Source organism: Phalacrocorax aristotelis, chromosome 4 (genome assembly GCF_949628215.1).
Source record: "Phalacrocorax aristotelis chromosome 4, bGulAri2.1, whole genome shotgun sequence".
Taxonomy (NCBI): domain Eukaryota; kingdom Metazoa; phylum Chordata; class Aves; order Suliformes; family Phalacrocoracidae; genus Phalacrocorax; species Phalacrocorax aristotelis.
The window spans coordinates 47,329,320-47,352,061 of NC_134279.1; the positions used below are offsets into that span (position 1 = coordinate 47,329,320).

Genomic DNA, 22,742 nt, shown 5'->3' on the forward strand with positions numbered 1-22,742 from the left:
ATCCCCTCATCTAAATGTAAGCTGTAATCAATAAATCATCAATACCTCACTTCTTTATTCTGTGGGATGTAAATTATGCAGCTTTCCATTGTTTTTATAGATAGAAATGTATATGTGTGTATGTGTATATAGCCTTTCCAAACCCATCAGAAAGAAACTTATTTCTAATCAATAAAGGTGCACCTATCATTTGGGAGCTGTGACTACTTCTATGTACCAAGTAATGAATTTAAATAACATAGGATAAAATAGCAGTTGTTTATGCATTCCAACTCTGCAAGTTTACAACTTTGACAATGAACAGAACTAGGTCCAATGCTTCGGCAACTATTTTATTTTATTGTGAATTGTGCACTTGTCACTCTTCATGTGTAATGAGAATTGAGAATGCTCAATATCTCAAACTGTATTTTACTGTAGACAGAGGATAGAAGAGTAGAGAATGGAGCAGAGTAAGGTAGAGTTAAATCTCTCAGTTTCTGCAGTGGTTTTAAAAGGATAGAATTGCGGGACGCATTACTACCACGAAGTATCTTCCCCTTCCTGATTTTGTAAGCTTTGAAGCGATTAATAAGGAATGGTAAAACTTAATAAAAACACAGTGTTTTTAAGTAAAATGCTTCCTTCAGGAAGGGTGAGATGGTTAATGAAGCAACAATAAATGTTGAAGCTACAGCTTGGCACACTTTCCATAGTGGAAGTCATGGGCCTTGTAGTAGGCCTTAGGCTGGCTTTTTCAGTACAGCTATACTTCACCCACAGACTTGAATGGAAGTTCAGTTTACTTAGGAATTAACTTTATTTCAAACCACAGGGAAAAAAAGCTTCAAAAATTCTTACCATTACCCCCAAATGTATTTTAAAGGTATCTTTTGATAAAAAAACTAACCCATTAATATGAATGACAATTATTACTGTTCTCAAAACTAAACCACTTAAAGAGTCTGGGAGTTCTTATGGAAAAGTTTAAAACTATTATACTTCAAATTAAGTTTGAAAGTATTGCACATTGAGTTGCCTTTTTTTTTTCTTCCATCATTTTTAATTACTTGTACATTTGCATGAGAATAGGATCTTTATTTCTTGAAAGCTCATCTGCTCCTGCTGCTTATTCTTCATTGAAGATGTCACATGCAATGGGTTAGAACTTCAGGTGAGGTAGAAGCAAGAGCAGATGTGCTTAGAAGAAAGTAAGTTTTTTATGCAAATATTATTTTTAATAAAACAGGAGGATAGAAAGTGAAAATACATGCTCTGAAAGCAAAATTCCAATATCTCTTCTGGGAGATACAGATGTCTCTCCAAACAAAAGTAATTTTGAACTTTAAAACTGAATATAGAACATGTAATACAATATGAAACCCTAAAGATTCACTAGATCACTGTTTACTCAAAAAAGATGCCTAATTTGATAGTCATGCCCTTACTGTACAATAAGGAAACACAAGGCTTAGGCACTCAGGCTCATTTAATCCCTCAAAATAAGACTTCTATACAAAAGTTTCTAATTTTTTATGGTGCTTTCTGAAACAAATGTCTTATCTCTATCTGAAGAGGCATTTGTATTGTAAAATCAACCAGTCAAATGCTTATGCCTCAGTGCGAAGGAACCATGAGCAGCCAATACTTAACGAACATGAACTACAAACTGCCTATTGACTCCTCCATGTGCACATCCAGTTGAAACACAGCAGTGTAGCACTTTGAGGGAGTCTGCACTGCCATGTATCTGTGCTTTCAATGATAACTGGAGGTATTTAACACCATATTTAATATACAACCCCTGCTTCTATTTCTCAACAATGTAGCTTGATTCCAGCTACCAACAAAACTGAGTACATGAAAATAGTAACAAGCGCCTGGGGTGTATTAGAAGTATGAGAAAAGCCATCAAAGACTCACACACTAAAATAAAACTGTTCTGCTTTAAAAGAGCTATTGTGCTCTACCAAATGTTATTGAAGAATAACTGGTCTTCAGATAGCTCTGCCCAGTTAGATAATAAATGCGGCAGTTATGTTTGACAGTCATTGCAACTGCCTGCAGCCTATCTGGGAAGCATCCTGAAGTTCATCACACTCCAGGCACCTGACTGGTGATGACAGCAAATGAGCTGCTATTCATCAGGTATTCCAAAGCTGTACAGAAAAATTTGGCTGTATAAATAATGTTTTTGAATGGCAAAACGGCACTAATGCTTTCCATGTCAGACCCCCAGCCCACGTAAACTAGAGGCAGTGCTGCCTCTCTGCTGAAAGGGGGCACCACTTGATCTGGGAAGGGAAGGGTTGGGTTAATAACATGAGGCCTAAGAAAAATACAACTCTGTCAAAGCTCCAGAAGTGGTATTTGACCTCGTTTCTTCTGGTACAGAAAATGTCACAGAGGCAGAGGCAAGGTCCAGGAGGTATTTTACCTGCAGCCAGGAAAAACTGGCAGTGCACTCAGATACTCAGGTTCAAATCTGCAATACAAATGAATTGCTACTAATAAAAACAAAGCACAGAGTCCCTTTTACATTGTTTTATCCTGTTTAAAAGACAAACATTTGCACACTGCAAGCCTCAAATGGATAAAAGCTACCATGAGAACTTATAAGCCATCTGCTAGCTTCCTAATGAAGCCAGTAACTATTATTGTTTACAGTTGAACACCGGGGGTCATGTGTATTTGCTGTAATGAAAGAATCAATGCATCACTGCAGATGCTAAAAGAGAACTTTTTTTTCCAGACGGCTAATTATAAATACAATAAAATAGCAAATTAAAAAAAAATCTGTTCATCTCCACAGAGAAATAGTGCTTGGCACAACAAATAATACAAAACGCAGCACTGTTCTGTTTTCTAGTAGTCTCCACTTGACAGACTCGGCTTACAGAAACAGATACACAAAAAGTTACTTGTCAATACTTAACGAATAGCTGATCACCAAGGAATGCTTAGTCCCTAATTCTCTAATCTTTACAGACCTCCTGCATTATTTAATGGTATTGTTTATCTGAATGTAAGGATGAATATTAGTTCCCAAGTTTTAGCAAAACCAAAGAATGATTAATTGGGCCTTTGTACCTGATGGAATTCCTAAATTCACTGAAAACAAACTACTCATTTTGAAATCTTATTAATGGTCTTTATTTGCTGTAAAAAAAGTATCTTAATTTCAGGAAATTTCCTGAAGCCTGTGAGTCAAGACAGCTTACTTCCTCTGTTGAGTCGAAACACTGCAAGTGACTCCTCATTGTCCTCTGATACCATCAGGTCCACGGCGCAGCTTTCTTGCAGCTTGTGGACTCCTCATTCAGCCTGCAGCATGAGCAGAGGTACATATCTATCACAGGACTAAAATGCAGTATAACATCGTAGCTAGCTGGGGTGAAGTAGACAGGAAAGCTATGTTACTGTTGGTACCAAATCAGTAAACCCATAAGGGAACAAACAGTGTTCCTCTTCCACAATAATAAATACTTGTAGCAGGTTGTACTCAAGGCAGAAATAATGCAAGCTGTCAGCAGGAGAATACTGCTTCTTTTTTTTAATTTTGTTTTTGTATTCTGGTGGCGGCCAGGGAGAGATAGCACCAGGCAGACCAGAGTGGGCAGATTTCATTAGTGAGGTCAGAGAGCCCAGAGGAGCATCCCTGGGCAAGACCTATTAAGTCCAATGCTTGGTTCCCATGCCGCACCCTGCCGCTGAGGCTCCCATGCATCACCCGTTCCCTGCTCCTGGCCCCATGCATCTGCTTTGTCAGATGTGACCACCTGTGTGTGGTGCAGGGGCTGGGAGCCCCACGGAGGGGCCCCACTGCAACCCTCTGCTGCTGCCCCCTCCTTGTCTGATGGCCACACGCCCATGGCCAGCATGCACAGGCAAGCCTGACGCGTGAACCACTGCACGTGTTCTTCTGGTATGCGTGCACCACGAGCAAGTGGCCTGAGACGCTGGGTAAAGAGAAGATGGAGGGACCTGCTTAGCTTCCAAAGCTTTGCTTTGCTTTGGCAGACCTGGCTGGACCTTTCCAGGGAAAATCAGTGGAAGAGCCGGGCAGCTGGAGTACAGAAAAGGATGAGGAAAATAACTTAGTTCCAGTTCCTACTCTGATGGTTACATCTTTGTGGACTTAAGTGAATAACTTCATTTATATGTCTTCATTCTCTGTTTTATAAAATGTCTCAGATAATACTTTCTTCCCTAAACCATATGGAAATGTGTATGAATATACTTGCTTCCCCAAATTACAGGGGAGTTGCAAGAATTAATTAGTTAATGTTTGCAAAGTGCTTTGAAGGCAGAAAGCACTCTGTAAATGCTAATTATTAAATCAAAGGTTTCTCTGACTTTATTGCTAAACCACTAATAAAATAAGTTACATAGCTGTTGCAGGTTGGAAAAGGTACTTTTACTGTCTAAAAGATATAAAGGTTTTAATTAGCAAATGTTTTGAAAGCACTTTGCTGAGGAAAAAAAAGCTAACTGTTAATAAAGGTTTCCCTTAATGAAAATGGTTACAAAATATGAACTCCTGGATGCTACTATAACTTCTCCATGTATTTTCTAAAGTTTTGCCCCATGACAGCAATATTTTTATTTGAGGCACAATTTTTGTAATATTGATGAAAAAAATTGTGGTTATGTTTGTCAAATAAATGTTGAGATGCAGCAAGAGATTAAAGGCATCATTCTTAGCAGAGAATAGCAAAACATAACGTATTGTCAAATTATACATATATACACATACCATTATTTTTGCTATTTAACTTAAAGTTGTATTTTCCTAAGCTTCCAAGCTTCTGCTTATTTACAAGGTTCAGCTCTGTCTGCACATATGTGACCTGTTATCTACATGTTATCTTAAAATCTATGCATACAAACAGATTTGAATCTTTTACACAATGACAGTTAGAAAGACTGAATTCAGAAAGTGCCTCAAGGCTTCTCAAACACCATGGATCTTCAGGTTCACATGGTTTCATCCTGCCAGGAGAAACCTTTTGTTCACCTGTTTGTGACACTTATTCCCCCTCTGGATTTAATAAGATAAAACTGGTTATGATATGAGCAATTTGAATATACTTTTTGTGTATTCATATATTATTATATTAATTTATGAGTATTAATATAATATGAACATACCAATTTATTAATATTATAATAATTAATGCATTAACATAACTTATTCTGATTCATCTCCTTCCCACATATGTTTTGGACATAAACTTGCTTTTAGAGCCTTCCAGAGTCATAATATGATTCTAAAATCATGAGATGGTAATCAGCATTTGCCAAGTGGCTAGGCTAGTGGTTTGAAAAGAAGTTTGAAAGTAAATCTTGATATGCTTAATACCTGTTGTAGTGCCTGCCTGCGGCTGTAGAAAACATGAAACCTCGAGCAATAAGAAAAGTCCTATTAATCTCCTTTGCTGAGAGGGAAGAGGCATGCCAGCATCCTCCCTACTTAAAACTGTGCTGTGGCAGGATGAGGATGCCATCAGTCAGGGCAACTCAGTGAAGGAATGCAGCCTGGCTGCTGAGGCAGAAGCTGCCCGTTTCCATGGTCCAGGAGACAAAATGCCTTGTGCTGTTCCTAGTGCTCCCAGCAGGAAGGAGAGGAGGTCCAGGTGTTGCTCCTACAGAAACCAAAGGGGTCTGCTGCTTTCTGATGCCACAGATTGGTGGCTCCAAAAGGTCCTTCTCAAACCCCCCTGGGGGAGGTCGTAGTATGTGTTCATTAATTTGAGCAATAAATCGCAATTTCGTATGGCAGGAAAACGTCCAGAAGATGATAAGCTACAGCAAGGGGTTATGTCCATTTCTGTGCTCTTACTATAGCTCTTCCAGGCAAACACGGAGAGTCAGAGCAGCAGTACTAGTGATAAACCTTTATTCCTGCATCAATTTGTCAAGCTGTCCCTGAAGGAAAGACAACTGAGATTTTTTGGACAGGGGGCAGGGTTCAGGGCTGGGGACAGGAAAGGCCGTCTAGGAATAGATGGTAAATTAAAAGTTGTCAGGAGACTGTTAAAATGTCAAAGGTGCCCTTAGCAGAAGAAACTCAAGATTATTGAACTTCTCTAAGCCTAGGATTTTTTAGGCGTGTTTCCTCAGATTGCAAATTTACGTTATAAAACCACAGTTAGTATATCTTTTCAAAACAATTCCAGACTAAATAATAAACAGATAGCCCAAATTATTTTGTAGTTAGTCTAAAATTACACATTGTGAAATAAAGTACCAATGGCATAAAGCAAAAGCAGTAGTGCTGAAGTAAGGTCTTGAATATTTTTGTTATTATTATTATAACTATTAGCCTTTATTTTTTTAAATTATATTAAATTGTGTGGCCTTTCTGGAGAAAGTTTATGGATTTTAAGATTAATGGATGGTACTAAGATTACACTAAAAATTGTGAGAAAAGAAAAATAATCCCTTTTTTAATGCAACATTAATTAAATCAAAATGGACTCTGGTAAAATAAAGGTATACACAAATCATTGTTTGGAAAACCTTAAAATGTATGTCAACTTCCATAGAATAATTTTGATGGCATCAGGTCTACTTTCAGTCCTGTATTTTGACTTTGTGTAGCTTTTCACATTCACCAGTGGTAACATCACGGATGGTAACAATAGAATTAGAAATAATGCAGAAAAGAGCAGACATGCTCAAGAAATACTTCAGTCTTGTAGAAGGGGAAAAGGCACATTAAGTATTAATAAATGATGCTGATAAAATATTTCCTGCCCTGACAGTAAATTGTGAAAAAATAGGTGTGATAGCTCTGGGACTGGAATTAAAGCTTTGGAATATGATGGCCAAAAGTAAATAATACAGGTTTCAACAGGAAAAATAGAAAATCATGTATCTGAGAAACAAGTATGCAGGTTATCTTTAGAAGACAATGGCCTTAGTCCTGGGAGTCCATGTCATAGAAGAAGAGCTTAGGTCACAGCAGCAATCCTTGGACACGAGTCCCAGTGAAGTGTTGTGACAGAAGGAGTTAATCCAATCTATGGCCAAAAAACTGTGGAAACTATAGAAGTGGATAGTTGCCATATAACCTGTATTTTGCATAAGTGTGGCTATTGCTGGGAAGTTCTATTTCTGGTATTTCAAACTGAAAAAAGATCTCCTTTAATTGGAGCAGAAAAGAGAAATGAAAATTATTAAGGGACTGGAAAATAAGCTTTATAGCAAAAACTTACCAAGATTAAGAAGTGATTTGAACATATCATGTACATTTGAAAAACAGAAATAGTCATTTCCCCTTGTGCAAGGTGAGATTTAAACACATCTGATAAAATATAACAGTGAAGAATTCTGACATGGAAATGTTTATCTCTTTTCTGTAGCTATACATAGAGCACTAAAATGAAAATCCAATATTTGAAGCGGATGCAAAAATCACCTGCTTGACTTGCTTCAAATAGAAATTTAACAGTTACTAACATTCAGATCTTTGGGTTTCCTGCAATCATTTGAAGGCAACCCTAAAAGTTATTTTTTTTCTATTTGGTTTGGTATTCCATTATCCTTGCTTACTTTACCAATATAGTTTTCTTCCTATCTGCTACGTATTTGTTTTCAAGAAGGTCTGCTCCTGTGACTTGCCCCAGAACAATTTGCTTATAAAGGTACATAGATTAAAAATATGAATAAGCCTAGCTACAGTTTGGGACAATATCGTATCTCAGAAATCATGTGCAACAATCCATGTAGTTATAACCCAGGAAAAGCAAGGCTTTGCAGAGGTTAAGAAGCCTCATCATACCCTGGAATTTACAGTGTTTGCCCTGTACCCAGCTAGATGGCATTTGGAATAGGAGAACATGTTAAGGATTTAAATCACTGGACTTCACTTGGTGCTGTAAAAGTATCAACTGTCAGGTAAAGCAGCAGAGAAAACAGAAAGTTTTGACATGCTCATTATGTGTTGTCTTTCATCCATCATTGTTTGGCTTTGGGGTTTTTTGCTATTTCTTAGTTTTCTGCAGGTCCTTCAGTATTTGACATTGTTTCAAAAAATATGACATGACAAGACATCATAATTATTCTGTCATGATGATTTGGTATATTTGAACATATGAATCCTCTGTAAATAAAGTGAAGGTATATGAAAGAGAATTTTAGCTCTGCAGTCTGGTTTAAGGCCTTTGATTTTACTTTGATTTGGAAATGTCACGGTTCACTGCAAGCTCACCAGAGTGAGTTTAATGGATTAGAATATGTTATTAAAATGAGTTTGCTGGAGAAGCATATTCCACAGATGTGGAATACTGAGAAGAGAGATGAAACAAAATGACTAGCGAGAGGCCTCCGCTGCATTAAAAGGCAGCGTACACTACTTTTTCTTTCTTGCCTTATAGGATAAAGGGCAGGAGTAGTACTACAGGTTCACTACAGCAGAGGAGCTTTTGCTGTATTTAGCTTTTCTTCATTTATGGTGATACACTGAAAAAGATCTCTTAAAGATATATACAGAAATGCATTAACCTTTCATGTGGCATTACGGACACAAAATGTGTACGTATATGCTTTTGAGAATTTTTTGTGTTCCTTCTGAGATTTTTTTTTTCTGAAACATGATTTCCTTCAAGGATTTCTTTGATTCAAGAAAACTTCTTTTCATGAACAACTCCTTACCTTCTTCTCCCCTGCCCCAGTGTTATTTCCTTGCCACCTCTTACCGAAATAAAACAAAGGCTTGTGTTAGCATGCTCATGATCTATAAAAACAACCTAAACCTTTAAAAACATGTATTTAATTGGTCAGATCTTTGCTTTCTCTTAACAGCACCTCAGAGCCTGTGATTAGAGATGTTATGTATAACTTGAGAACTGCTCTTTCCCTGCAACTAGTGTAGAAGGCACACCGACTCCAGGGGTGATAATGGCTTGCAACCTCCAGTTGCCTCTTCTTCCAGCTGTCACGAGATGAAGCTGCTGGGGAGGCCAGGCATTGGTGCTGTTTCAAGGCCACCAAAGGACCTCCACTCAGAGCCCCTCCGGGGCAGAATCCAGGGGTGAGCACCCCTTTTCTGGCTTTGACCCTATTTTTGTGTGTTACAAGAGTGGGATGGTTTGAGTGGCAACCCCAGCCACTGATTCTAACAGCAGATGTCACTGTTGGCAGCGCGGTCCTTTGCCAGCTCTTCACAGCAACAGCTATGGTGGTGACTGCAGCCACTGACAAGACTGTTCCAAGGAGTGGGGATGTGGGATGCTCCAGAAAAGGGAGCAGCATGGTTGATACAGGTACGACAGCACACACTGGGGAGCACCACACAGAGACACCAGTTGCATGGAGTAAGCCAGGTCCATTAGCGTTAGCTCTGTTGCAGCCCCGGCCCTGGCAAGTCAGAGCTGGTGGCTGCAGAGCAATAGGAGCATCAGAGGGAGCAGGTGTAAGAAGAAAGGAGTTGGGAAAGGGAAGGCACAGTAAAGAGAAGGCATGAGCACCTGCCACAGAAAAAGGTGATACTACCTTTCCTACCCCCACCCCCATCAGTGATATATGAAAAACTACCATGAATCTTGGTTTAAGTATATGGGGGTGAATCTAGATGGAAGCTGTAGAACAACCAACACTTGCTCCGCTACACTTTGAAGATACACTCCATTTTATTTCCTTGGTTGAAAGGTCTAATTCTGCGATCTGAAAAAAAGCCCAAACCAATTGTTTCTGAGTTCCTTGAGTGGGAAGCAGGCTGCCACATAAGAGCATTGTACTTCTTCCACATTTGTTATATTCTGAAAAAATGGTATCAATGATTAAGTAATCAGAGAGTTTCTGAGCTAGTGCTTGAAAACACCATTTTTCTTCTTTATATAAAAGAATGCTTTTATGTGTTTCTATTGCTGAAGGTGGCATGTTGAGTTGCAGAAACATGTATTAATGCTTCCATATAAGAAGCAAGGTCATTTGTGAGTGATGACATTGATGATATTGCTGAAGGCTGCAGATTGCAATCCTGAGGTTTACCTCCTGTTCTGATTGTCTAGCAAGACTAAAGGGAAAGCAGCACCGATTCTAAACACCCAGCTGCTTCCTTGCAGGGGCACCTCTGGTCTAGAATTCAGGAAGACAGTTTGCAGTGTAATATTTTCTTTGTTTTGGTATGTTTTAATTATGTGGCACGCTTTGGTCCTCTTTAAAGAAGTGGAGAGGTGGGCAAATAGGAATCTCATGAAATTCAGCGAAGAAAAATGCAATGACTGGCACCTGGGGAAGAATAACCTCATGTACCAGTACATACTCCAGGACAACTGGCTGCTTTGCAGAAAGCAGCTTTGCAGAAAACGTCTTGGGGTCCTGGTGAGAGTTGTGACTATTCGGTGGAGAAGAGAAGGTGCAGGGGCATCTCATCAGTGTATACAAATACCTGATGGCAGGGTGGGTGCAAAGAAGATGGACCCAGGCTCTTTTCAGTGGTGCACAGTGACACGACCAGAGGCAACAGGCACAAAATTAAACAAGGAGGTTCCCTCTGAACATCAGGAAACATTTTTTTCCTGTGAGGGTGACTGAGCACTGGAACAGGTTGCCCTGAGAGGCTGTGGAATCTCCACCTTAGGGGGATATTAAAAAGTTGTCTGGACATGGCCCTGGGCAACCGTCTCTAGGTGGCCCTGCTTAACCAGGAGGGATGAACAAGATGATCTCAAGAGGTCTCTTCCAACCTGAACCATCCTGTGATTCTGTGATTCCTTTGGTATAAGCATCAACCGTATATCTTTTGGCTTTACAATCACCCCTTTACAGAACAGCTGATTATTGGCAACAGCTCTGACGTTTCATAGCCCAAGGATTACATTTTAATACTTAAATTTTGCAGACTTTGCCTAGCTTTGAATTATTTTCTTTGAATTATTGTCCAGTGTAATCTTTTTACGCTGTGGGAGGTTATTGCTTCATTAGTGTATTTCATTTATAAGCACAAGTACAGCTAACTAAAATTTATGCTTTTGTTATATTTCTTCACCAAGAAATTCAAAGAAGAGAGCTGTTGAAATATTGTCATGTCTCTTATATGTGGGCACAAGTATTTCATAACATATGCTTGACCATACGGAATTGATAACTTTTATACATCACATTTTACCTGGGAATGAGATACTGAATAAAAGGAATTTTTGTATGAATGATAATCTTTTCCTTGTGATAAGAAAGCTTACTGCAAGTATTTCTGACACCACATATTGAAATAATAAAAATGACACAATGCAGTTCAACAGATTCAGCTCAGGAGCTGAAAGCATCCTATGTTCTAATCCCTATCCTATTTCATTTAGGTATTTTTTACTTCATCAAGTCACTTAATACATTTTTTTTATGTCCACTGCAAAGTGAACATAATAATATCATGCTGTGTTCTTTAAATTTTTTCAGTCCTTCAATATGTGTAAACACTGGGTTCTGGGTTTTGGATAAACAGACTAGAATGAAAATTGCCACGGGACGAGTCATACAATTTAGTTGCATCTCTAGCAGTCTAGCAGCACTACATCTTGGTATTGATGCATCAGTCCCATTTTTGCTATGAATTTGCACAGACTCAGATTTTATTTGTGCAGCATGGCTTTGAGTGCCAGTTAGCAATAAGATAGGATTGAAGTTCCTTTGTTGTTGGCCAGGACAGAAGTAAAAGTACTTTGCATTCATGCAAAGAAACTGTATTTTTTGAGGGTAAAAAAAGAGGTGAAAAGTGGGTGAAAGAGAAATGAAGTATTTTTTATTCATGTTAATAGCTTGGCAGGTTCATACCTGTTTTGTGTTTCAAACAAGATTTTTCATTTGTTAGAAGAAAGGTTCCCTAAGCCTCCCCATCAGTCAGAGAATAGGGGTTTTTTTTGTAATGCAGGTGTTAAAATACTCAGTCAACAAGTCCACTCTACTTCATTTACTGCACTGTGTTTCTGAAAGTACATGGATGATACAGAGAAGAAACGTACTTCATGATATCGTTGCTAAACCATTCCTTTTTGTATTTCATCTGTTGCCCCACTTAGAGACAACACAGCAGATATAAGTCCTTTCTTCTGGCTGTGGTGGGAGCACTCACTCCTTGCACCAGTAGAGAGGGACTGTTAAAGGCATTAGCTCTGTAAACCTGTGCACTTGTATACTACCTGATGGAGTATCTTAAATACTGTAAGAAATTAACTGCTGTTCCCCACCAAAGGAGCTGTTATTAAGAAACTCCTTCATTCTTCCCTCCCTGCCGATGAGCAGAAATCCTCTGTTGCTGGCCTACTTCTGTCTTACACTCAGCCAAAAAAGAAGACTGGGCTCTTGGGAACCTTCTTGCCTGACTAGGTGTGCTTTTGTGGTTCTCCAAAGTCATCACACAGCAGTGAATAAACACCACAATTCCATAGATCCATAGACAAAACGTAGGAAAGTTAAATTTTGTGTGTACAAGTATCGAGAGATATATTGAAAAAATACAGCAAGGCTGTTTCTGTGGAAGATGTAACATTAAGACAACATATCAGTTCTGTGGGAATATGCCTCTAGAGAGCCATATGATAGAGGCTAATTTGGACCTCATCAATCCTAGTGTTTCTGGAACAACCCAAATTCTCCATCTTCTTTTTTCTTTGTCCACAGAAATATCAGCAGTATGAATCAGAGTTAGGAAAACTGAATGCTAAGTTAGTTTAATGAGTGGCTTGGGGTGAGTTTGAGAAGATTCTACCATGAAAACCTTACTCGCATTTCTGTAGTTAGGTTTGAGGCAAAGCTCTTACCACATCATTTCCATTCTACTTATACTAAACTTTTAATCAGACTAACAATCAGTTAAAATTGTTCTGTGCACTTATTTTTATATTTATGGGATTAGAATTATGTCTGCAAGGACTTGAACTGTGTAATTGCTCATTACTTTCTTCTATGCATGCCTGAAGGCAAAAATAAGGCCAAAATTCTGGAAAAAAAAAAAAAGCTAGTATATATTCATTTGAATCAGAATCTGGTACGGTCTTTTTCACTGATACTCTCAGAAGGCTTTGTAGGACATCCTATTTTAGCAGCAAATTGTCCAATTGAATATCAGTGGAAAGAGCAGGTTTTGGAGTAAAGAGAAAAGCTGAATGAGCATAAACTCTATCAAAGTTGTTCTCTGGCTCCATCACTTCTGCAGAGCCGCATTATAAATTCAACCAGAAACAACATTATTCAAAGATCTTTTACTATCAGATGTATACATGCATCAGAAGCTGACGATAGTAAAAGTAGCACTCCTCCTCCTTTCCTCCCTCACCCATGTACACTGTTTTTCTTTACAGGACTTTTAAACCCCTTTTCAAAACTAAAAACATTGCAGCATAAAGGAGTTCTATTTTTTTAAAAACATAGCTGTCAGATTAAATTTACTGTTGTTAAATATTTATAAAGCTGAAAATACTATTTTTTAGCATTCTACAGTAGTTATATGTGAGGGACGTCAGACTTGTCAATATTTGGACAACAATAAACACTGTGTTTAAGTGCCTAAAGAAACTCAACATAACCAATATCCATTTTCAAACATTTTTGTCAGATGTTTTTAGAAATTAATTCTGTCACCAGACTTCGTAATTCATTCTGCACTCAAATCCTGTTTGAAAGCAGTGGAGGCTGAACTATGTAGATTTTCAGGGAGACAGCTGTGGCTCTTGATTCAGGGCCATTTGTGGCCATAGTACAAGTTAGAGTTGTAACAGCTGTAAATTTCTTCAGGGATGTCACTCTGCTGGATCATCATGTTAAGGAAGTCTCTTGTTATGAAAGGACAAAGTACAAATATGCCTTTTTTGATCACAGTCAGTCCCAGGAACAGATTTACTGTGAAAGAAGTAGTGAAGTAGTGAGCGGAGAGTGTCAGGAGATTAACTCCACTAGTACACACTGGAGCAGGGTATGCTTCTCATTATGTGACGGGGCACAACCATTTGCCTTTGCAGACCAGCTTTCCAGATTCAGCGACTTCCAGACTTGTTTTAAATTTTCGCATAGACATTTTTTCTCCTAGCTGGTAACAGTAAGTAGAAAGGGCACAAACCAGTTATGATTATAATTCCCTTTAACTCAGCCCTTTAACTATGTACTACTTACAACGTGAACTTCTCCAGACCAGTTAAACATGCATATGCAAAGCAAAAGAGAGGAACAATTAGCTCCTTTTCGTTGAGCGTATCTTGTTATTTATCATACTTACTGATAAATACTTAAGTCATGCCATAGCTACATTGTTCTGTGCTTTTGGACAACTCCTCCATATGCACCCTTCTGTGTTTTGAATAAAGCATGCTTACATCTTCTGAACTATACTGTCTTATGCAATTAAGCCAAACAATCTGTGGTATGTTGTCAGCTGACAATGTCAGCATGAAATGCTAGGCAGGTTATCAGTTGAGATGTAGGAGGTATACTTGCAAAACTACTTTTAGTTAGAATTTATAGCATATTTTAGGCTAAACAGGATCATTATGAACATCTGCTCTGCCTTCCTATATTAGGTGTATGATAAAATATTAAAGGATAGTGGAAGAAATTATTTTCTACCAGTCCAAATTACAAAAGAGCAAAAACCGAGAGGATAATTGGATTCTGTTTTGTACAACAATAGCAGTCCTTCAAAAAGCTAAACGTTCTCACTGGTAGTATTAAAGGTCTGGCATTTATTTACACAAATATTACCTACTTTGTGACTGACTTGAAGTCAGTCTGCCTTCAAATACTGCCATTCCTAAGTAGTCCTTGCATTCTGGACTCTAGACTCTTAACTATAAATACAAACACAATGAAGTACTCAAACAGTGGAAGATGGAGGGAGGAAGGTGAGAGCCTAATGATTACCATGCAACAGTTTATATTTAAGTCTAAGCACATCCGTATACACACACACAAGCATATGTATAGAAATTAGACAACTATGCAATGATCTTAGTATATTTATTTCCAAAATTTAAGAACTGCAATTTCGATCTATTTGTGGAAATGAACATACTGATGTTTTCTGACAAGAAGTTTTACCTGGGTAAAGATGGTTATAAATCAGATCCACATCCACGGGGATCTCATCTGACTACTAACCAAAGACGTGGTTCCGACTGCCTTGGTGGTGACATAGAATAGGAATTAGGTATTATCTCGGGTGCCATAATTAGCTTCAGGGAAAGTATTGACATAAATGAGGTTTCAGTTTTGTCTTGGTATTACAGACTTTTGAATCTCATGTTTTCTTTTCTGTAGATTATTTAGAGAGTAGGAGTATAGGAGTGCTGCTGTATAACAGGCCTGCTTTTTCAGGATGAAAAAGGCTGTATCATTATAAAAGCTCCTTGTTAATGCCAAAGATAAGTAACTGGCAGCTATTTTCAGAAAGAAAAGTATATCCTCTATAGCTTATCATCAACTTAGGCGACAAAACATCTTATTGATAACTCAAACTGAATGTTAAAAGGGAAAAGGAAATGAAGTTTATCCTGTCCCACAACTACCACATGTACTTTCTCACTGTAGGATGTCACCTATAAACAAGTTTATAAAATTAGTAGACTATTTAAAACAACACAAATGCAATTGGACAGTAAAAGTGCTTTTTTACACTGGTGGAAAACAAGACTGGACTTCCTAAACCAATCAGCTCATTGAAACTTAATATTCTCAATGAAAATACAGTAGTCCGTCACTTTAATAGGCAATGATCCTGCTGCTTTCCGTAAGTGGCTGAACTGTTACAGATATACAAAAGTTAGAACGGCTCAGTTTTTCTCCACTGTTAACCACCAGGGCCTTACTTCATGAATGTAGTTTCACTGCAAATTACCTTAATGCAATAGAAGTAAAATAAAATCTTCAAGATAGTCTAGAGCTCAATGTACAAGCATTTTGGGGAGGCATACAAGCCATTTGCAGAGATAGTGTTATAGAATAATATATGACTAATAAAGGTCTTAGCTAAATTAAAAACATATCTTGCTGGTACTTATTTCTATTTAGGAGCAGATCCAACAATGGGACTTAGATACCTGTAAATTAGTTACTGCAATGCCTAATTATCAGCTATGTGGCCCCTGAAGTAGAATCCAAAAACTTGTTATGCACTGAACAAGTCCAGTACTTAATAAGTGTAAATTGTCTCAGAAGAATAATTCACAGAGCTGAACACTAAAGGTAGCTATAATGGAGTAGATAAACAGATTAAAAAAAAAAAAAAGAAAAAAAAAAGAAAGAAAAAGGACAGCTCTGCATCCCAGACTTCCTCTCCCAGGCAATTTTTGTTACTTTAAACCAGTAACTTCAACTGAAAATAAATAAAACATTATAGGAAACAGAGACTAAAACTTGGGTTACCTAGGAGTCTTAGCCACTAAACTAGGGAGTCATATTCCCCCATAGGTGCTCTACTTCTGGTGCCAAATCTTGGGAATCAGATACACATGCAAATTAATAGAGCTCATTAAGTTACATTCTATCAGCTGAACCATGGTAACCAGCCCGGAGTACTCTTCTCCCGTGGCAAATGTTAGATAAAATGCTCAGTAATTCACACCTGGATTCTATACTTAATGCCACTTAGCCCCCTGCTTTTTAGGCCAGAACAGTTCAGGGCACTAATGGTGTGTGGTGCTTCTGTTAAAACCGGGGCGGGGGGGGGGGGGGGGGAAGGTAAGTTTAGGTACTTCCAAGGTTAAAGAAGAGTTCCCTTTTTTATTTAAATTTTGAACTTAGGTATTTTAAATGGCAAGGTCCTTTTTCGGAACCCTTGAGCCTCGCTGGAGTTTAGCAAGAGTTCACAAGGACGTGAAGCAAGGTTAGCAGAACCTAAATGGAAAGGACTAGAAACCCTCTCGACACCACCATGACCCAGGGCATGGAGGCAGTGCTAAATCTGCCTTTTTCCCGGGTCAGGCTCCCCAGGACCAGGACATCCCCCGGGCCAAAGTCTCCCGCGCCACCTGACGCGGGGCCGGCAGCACGTTCGCAGACAAAGGGAGGCGCCGGTGGCCGGCCCTCAGGCCGGGGTGCTGCAGCCCTGGCCGCGGGTCTGCCGCCCATTCGCGCCGCTCTCAGCTGCTGGGGGAGGGGGGCTCCTGCGCCCCCCCCACCTCCCCAAAAAGGCTGCGGGGAGGCGGCCGGAGCGCTCAAGCGCCCGGGACGTGCAGGCGCTGGGGCGCGGGCGGTACCCCGGTCCGCGAGGCCGCCGGTCCCCCTCAGGTGGTTGTTCCCTACCCCCGCGCCGGCCGAACCTCTGCGTGCGGCGTGCACAGCTCGTTTGGGAGCAGGAGGGGACGCGTTCCCCCCCACCCTCCGGCCCCTGCCCTCCGGCCTGCCCCGCGCCTTCCCCCGCTGGACGTTTCACGTCCCGGAGCCACGGCCGGGCCTGCCCAGCCCAGCCCGGCGGCGGCGGCAGGGTTAACCCTGAGGAATGCGGCGGCAGGAATGTGCATGCAGATGAGACGGATGCTAATCTCATGCTAATGAGCGGCGGCCGCGGCCGCCCGGGGCTCAGCCGGGCTCCCCGCGCCCAGACGGCAGCTGGGCTCCGCCGGCAACCCTGACCCGGGCTGCCGCGGCGCGGCCAGGGCGGCAGCCCCGGCATGGTGGACTGAGACCGGGCCGCCGAGGAGGGCTTTCCTGGGCTTCCGCGAGCGGTCCGCTGCGCGGCCCCCGGCCCCTTCCCCGTCCTCCCTCCTCGGGTGGGGGCTTTTCCCGCTTCCCGTCTTTCTTTCTGTCCCTATGGAGCAGCTACCCCCGCCGCCCGACCATGCCTAGAAAAGCGGGGAATGGGCAGCTCCCCTTACCCGATGGTTGGGAGGAGGCGAGGGATTACGACGGCAAAGTCTTCTACATCGACCACAACACCAGGCAAACCAGCTGGATCGACCCCCGGGACAGGTGGGTGCGCGGGCAGGGAGGTGGCGAGGCCCGGGGGTGGGAGCGGCGGTGCCGGGCCCCCCGCCGCTGGGGCAGCTCAGTCGCGGGAGGGGGAGCGGGGGGGTGGGGTGCCCGCCTCGGGACGCGGGAGGGCAGGAGGAGCCCCGGTTTGCAGCCCATTGCGTGAGTTCATGTTGGGGGGAAGCCTGTAGAGCTCTTCGCGGAGGCGACGGCGGTCGCTGGCGTTTGTGGAGTTCCCGACAGGTACCGAAGTTTGCGAGTCCCTCCCAAACCAGAGGCGCTGGCTCTCCGCCATCCCTCTCCTCGGGGCGCCGCGGTGCGGGGCCGCCTCCCTCCCTCCCGGCCGGCGGAGCGTCCCGGTCGCCTGTCCCTCCCGTGGCCCCCCTCCCCGGGGACCGCCTGCCCCCCGGCCCGCCTGGCCGCCCGCAGAGGTCCGCGCTGCCGGCGGAGAAGGAGCCGGGGCTGCCGGAGGCCTGGTGTGCTCGCTAGGCCTCAGCAAGCCCAAATCCTCTCAGAGCCCCGCCGGCCGGAGCCCCGGGCGTTTGCTGCCCGTTCCAGGTCTAAGCACTGTAAATGGGCAAACCTCCTTAGCGAGCGCTTCAGTCAGCGAGGTAACCGGCTGGAAGGCTTCTCCCCCGGGATCACCGGGGCAGGTCTCCGCTGGGGAGGGATCCTGGCCCTTTGGGTAGGGTTCCGTGGCTATTTTTAACAGCTGGGTGATAGACGGCCGAGATACCTCTTGTAAAACGTGTATTTTGTCCAAAGCGGTCTTGAAAAGCAATTAAAGAACAAAACTTTGTGTGTATTACAAAACAGAATGTTGCTATCGAAAACAGTGAGGTCTAACTATCAAAAACTTTTAAAAGACATTATAAATGTATGGAACAAGCGGCACTGAATTATAAATGAAGGCCTTGGTTTGTATTTCTCTGATAAAACTAGAAAAGGTAGTTCTGACGAAACTTGCTGGCTGTAAGCTGCATAGGGAAAGTTTTGACAAGCATCATATGCTGTGTTAGGCCTGCTTCTCTGTCCTACTTGCTATTACAGCAAATTCCAGTAGTGGCAAACTTAATACTTAAATTCCTTTGTGCTTCAAAAACATGTTAAATACCTTGTAAATATTAGCGAAGTGGTAAGGTATACGGACAGTGTTTTTTCTTATACTTGGCCTTCTCAGGTGATTGAGTACTTCTTTTGTTACCGCAGAAAACAAAAACGTATGTTTTTACTGTCTCTAGAAAGAGTGGGTTTGAAGTTTTGTTTGGTTTTAAACTTTTAACTTGTGCTTGCAAAGCAGAATACAAGAAGGTATGATTGAGGTAAAGCAAAACGTGACATTGGAGTGTACTCGTAATACGGCCTCATTAGTGTACTAATTAAAAAATTTTACACATTCTGTAGCCCTAAAATGTTCAAGAGTAGTAATGTTTGGTAAAATTTGAGTCTTCACTATTATTAGCAGAGTAGACAGCTAAGTGAATAACACTTGTATGTTTGCCATCCTACAGAGATAGGAGAAATACTGTTTCATTAATATCTTGATTACAGGTGGAAGAGAAGTCGCCCTGAGACTCAATCTGTAATGAGAACTAAGGAAGTAAAGACCTTTCTTAGAAAGAGTGGTGTTGGAAATAATTGTTAACCTATGTCAGGCACGCAAAACAAACAGAAAGAGAGGTTTTGCTGTAGGAGCTTGAGAGAACCCATGCTTTAGTGTACGTGGCTCAACTGTGAAGCTGAATTGCCTGCACAGAAGAGAGACTGACAAGCCCATTTAATGTGCAGCTTACGGTATTTATATGTACAATATCTGTATTTACAACCTGTATTTGTGTTGGTGACCTGGTTTGGAGAAGTGCATGAGAAATGTGTGGAAGTCCTGTAATGACTTTGCTCTAGATTCCATTGTATCTTCCAGGTATTTAGAGAATATATGCTTGGAAACCGTACAGGATATAATTAGGGCTTGCTGTCAGAAAAAATGAAAAGTGATCTTCCAAGTTTGTCAATACAAGAAAATCTGGATTCGTGCTGTCTCTAAAACTGATCTTAAATTGTCAAAATGAAGATAATGGGTTCTACAGAAAGACTGAAAACACATTCCCTCATTTGAGGATACTTTTAAGGCTTTTTTTTTTCCCCCCCAACTATTTTCTCTGATGGAGGTCATAAAGTCTTCACAATTTACTTGTGGAATATTGTAATACATGGGCTCCTAAAATCTTTCATTGGTAAAGCAAGTGTACAATAGATAAGTTTTTATGGACAATATTCCTTCTGCTGTTGTTACACTGCATTCCCTACATGATTACATAGAAAAGTCACGTTTGATGTTTTAAAATAATTTTTATCCTCTTTGATTCAGAAGATACAAATACTGAAGACAAGTGCTGTGCGACATCAGCCATATGTCTGTGGCTTGCCAGGTGTATTTGAACACAATTGGGAGCCTCTTTTTTACAGGTTTAAAATATTCATGCCTAGAAATAAGCTGACAGTTGAAAATGCTGTATTTCAAAGCTTCTTGGAAAAATCTGTGTGCTTTCTTTTTTAATTTAGTGGTGCTTTTTTCTTGTGCTTTTCTGGACTGTTCTGATAGTACATGTATTTGTTACTGCTTATGTGGTGCAGGTCTGTTAATGATAGCCTTGTGTACATCTGTGAAGAAAACCTCACGTCAGCTTCAGGCTTAGGGCTCAGGTTTTAGTTTTGCCCACTTCATTTATCTGAGTAATCCCATTGACGTTAGAGAAGCTGACACTGTAAGGGCAAGAGTGACTTGGCTTGTGTTTTAGGAGTGTTGTGGAAGCTATTTGAACTGCTGTGTTCTTGGGGGGTTTTTAATGTTTTGCACTATTCAACAGTGATTTTTCTCTCCAAACACTTAGGGTACTGTGTTGATTTGTTTTGAAGACTGGTGGCCCGAAAGAGAGGGCACTTTAAGATATGAAGTGTGAGAAAGAAACATAAAGGCAAGAATTTGGGATTTGTAGTAACATTTTCACTTGCTAAATATGTAGATGTTATTTCTTTGTTTATCACTCCAAGCTACAGCAAACTGAGAACTCACTGATCTTGACAGTTAGTCTGAAACTAGTTTGTTGTAAGAAGGGAAATAGCCCAAAATATCAGTCGTATCCTGCTACTACTTGATCGAGTTATAAAAAGACAACTATGGACTGAAGAGGATGAGCGAGATGAAAAGGTGAGAAAGGGTTAGAAGAATTCATACTTATCTTTGAAGTTCCCTTGAAAGTCTTTCAAGTTCCTGGGATACTGAGTTACAGTATGGTGTTGCTGTGGTTTTTCTCTGATAGGGAATTAAGAGGGGCTTGGGCTGGAGACAAAAATTTGAAGCAAATTTTGGTTTTTTATCATTCAGCACATTTTTAAGTAGGCCTCATGTTTGTTATATTCCTTAATGGAACCAACAGAGTAGAGTGGCATAGGAGATAGGAATCTCACCACCCTCAAATCTTAGGCAGCTGGATGATGTTGGGTTTCTCACCAGGAATGCAGGGCTTCTCATATCTTGGTTTCTACACAGTAAATTGTCTGTGCTCCACTATTGATCACCACTGACTCAAAACAGATTTTTTTAATAGCTTGCCTAAAATGACTTCCATATCACAAATTCTGAAGCTGCAAGTGATCTCTATTTAAATGTTTATCTGCACTCTTGTCAGAGTGGCAAGGAGTGAGCTGCTATGAAAACATAACTATCCTTTCTTTCTGTCCCCTTTTGACTTCTCATTCCACTGAGGAGACAAATCTGTTCAAAATATTTGTACATTTGAAATCATTCGTAGTATACTTTTGCTAGAATGTTTCTAGGGTACCTGCTAACTATATAACCAAGGAAGTGCTTGAGAAACATCGAATGTGTAGAAACTAGACAACTTTAGGAGATTGTGAAAGTTTTTTCTTTGTGCTGATGTGGAGAGGGAATGCAGTTTCCATTGCTGCTTTCATCTTTTGGGGAGGTGAAAACACTACAGTTTTTATCATGGAGTTCTGCAACTCGTGCGAGATTTGTCTGAATTAGAACCTTTATTAGGTTTCAGCAATTAAACATTGTGTGCCTTTTTCCCTTAGAAAAGAAGGGCACTTTGTTCCTTCACTGGAACTGGTGCTCTCTTGTCCTGTGAACAGCAGAGGCTGTGAGGAGGGAAGATACTGAGGGTGTAGTTACTTGAGCAGGGGGGACTTTTCATCCTGTCTCTTTCCTGGGCACTGCTGTAGCTCAGAGGTTCTTGGTAGAAGGCTTCTAGTTGTGATGGAGACTTGGAGAAATATGAAGCATGTAAGAGACTGCGCAGGTTAAAGTTGAAGTTAGCAAATAAGAGGCAAGCAGAAAAGGGAATAACGTGATCATAAGATATTGGAAAATACATTTGAATCAATGCTTTTCTGCACAGAAGTAAGCTGCGTTGTGACAGACGAATGGAATAACTTTTACTGTCTGAAGTGTTTGGTGTTTGAGGCAAGTACAGTTTTGTGTGAAATTGGTGATTGAAGGACTTCAGGTAAAATAGGAAAAACTTATGTTAACTTCTGGATGGCTGGGAGGGAACAAAGTTTAGGCAAGAAACAGGAGTATGATTCATCAGTCCTTTGAAGAATAATGATGTTAAATTGAAGTGTTAGTCATTACATTTTGAAAGGGATGGATCTTAATTCTCTTCTAATTGCAAATATTAACATTGCTGATTTGAGGTATAACTAGAGCAACTACCTGATAAATTTCTTCTTTAGGCTGCTGCTTGCTAAGAGTGAATTTAATGGCAAACCATCAGTGAAAGCTTCCTTTTTTCATTCCCTTTCTATTTTCCCTTGCATCTCCCCTTGTTTGCTAGTAG

At 40.8% G+C, this 22,742-nt stretch overlaps 2 protein-coding genes across 4 annotated transcripts in view; one reads left to right on the top strand and one right to left on the bottom strand.

Moving 5' to 3' along the window:
• The window catches only part of DCTD (dCMP deaminase), a 60,045-nt gene extending 42,180 nt beyond the window's left edge, over window positions 1-17,865 (bottom strand). The window contains exon 1 of one of the 2 annotated variants that reach the window (XM_075091185.1): window positions 17,787-17,865. The gene's annotated coding sequence lies outside the window, so the exon portion shown is untranslated. Of the gene's footprint in view, window positions 1-3,200; window positions 3,291-17,786 lie in introns of those variants that run through there. The other variant, XM_075091184.1, reaches the window with a different exon arrangement.
• WWC2 (WW and C2 domain containing 2) overlaps window positions 17,460-22,742 on the top strand; it is a 104,275-nt gene continuing 98,992 nt past the window's right edge. The window contains exon 1 of one of the 2 annotated variants that reach the window (XM_075091178.1): window positions 17,460-17,880. In XM_075091178.1, coding sequence (XP_074947279.1) covers window positions 17,750-17,880 — 131 coding nt within the window. In that variant the 5' untranslated portion in view covers window positions 17,460-17,749. The remainder of the gene's footprint in view (window positions 17,881-22,742) is intronic. The other variant, XM_075091177.1, reaches the window with a different exon arrangement.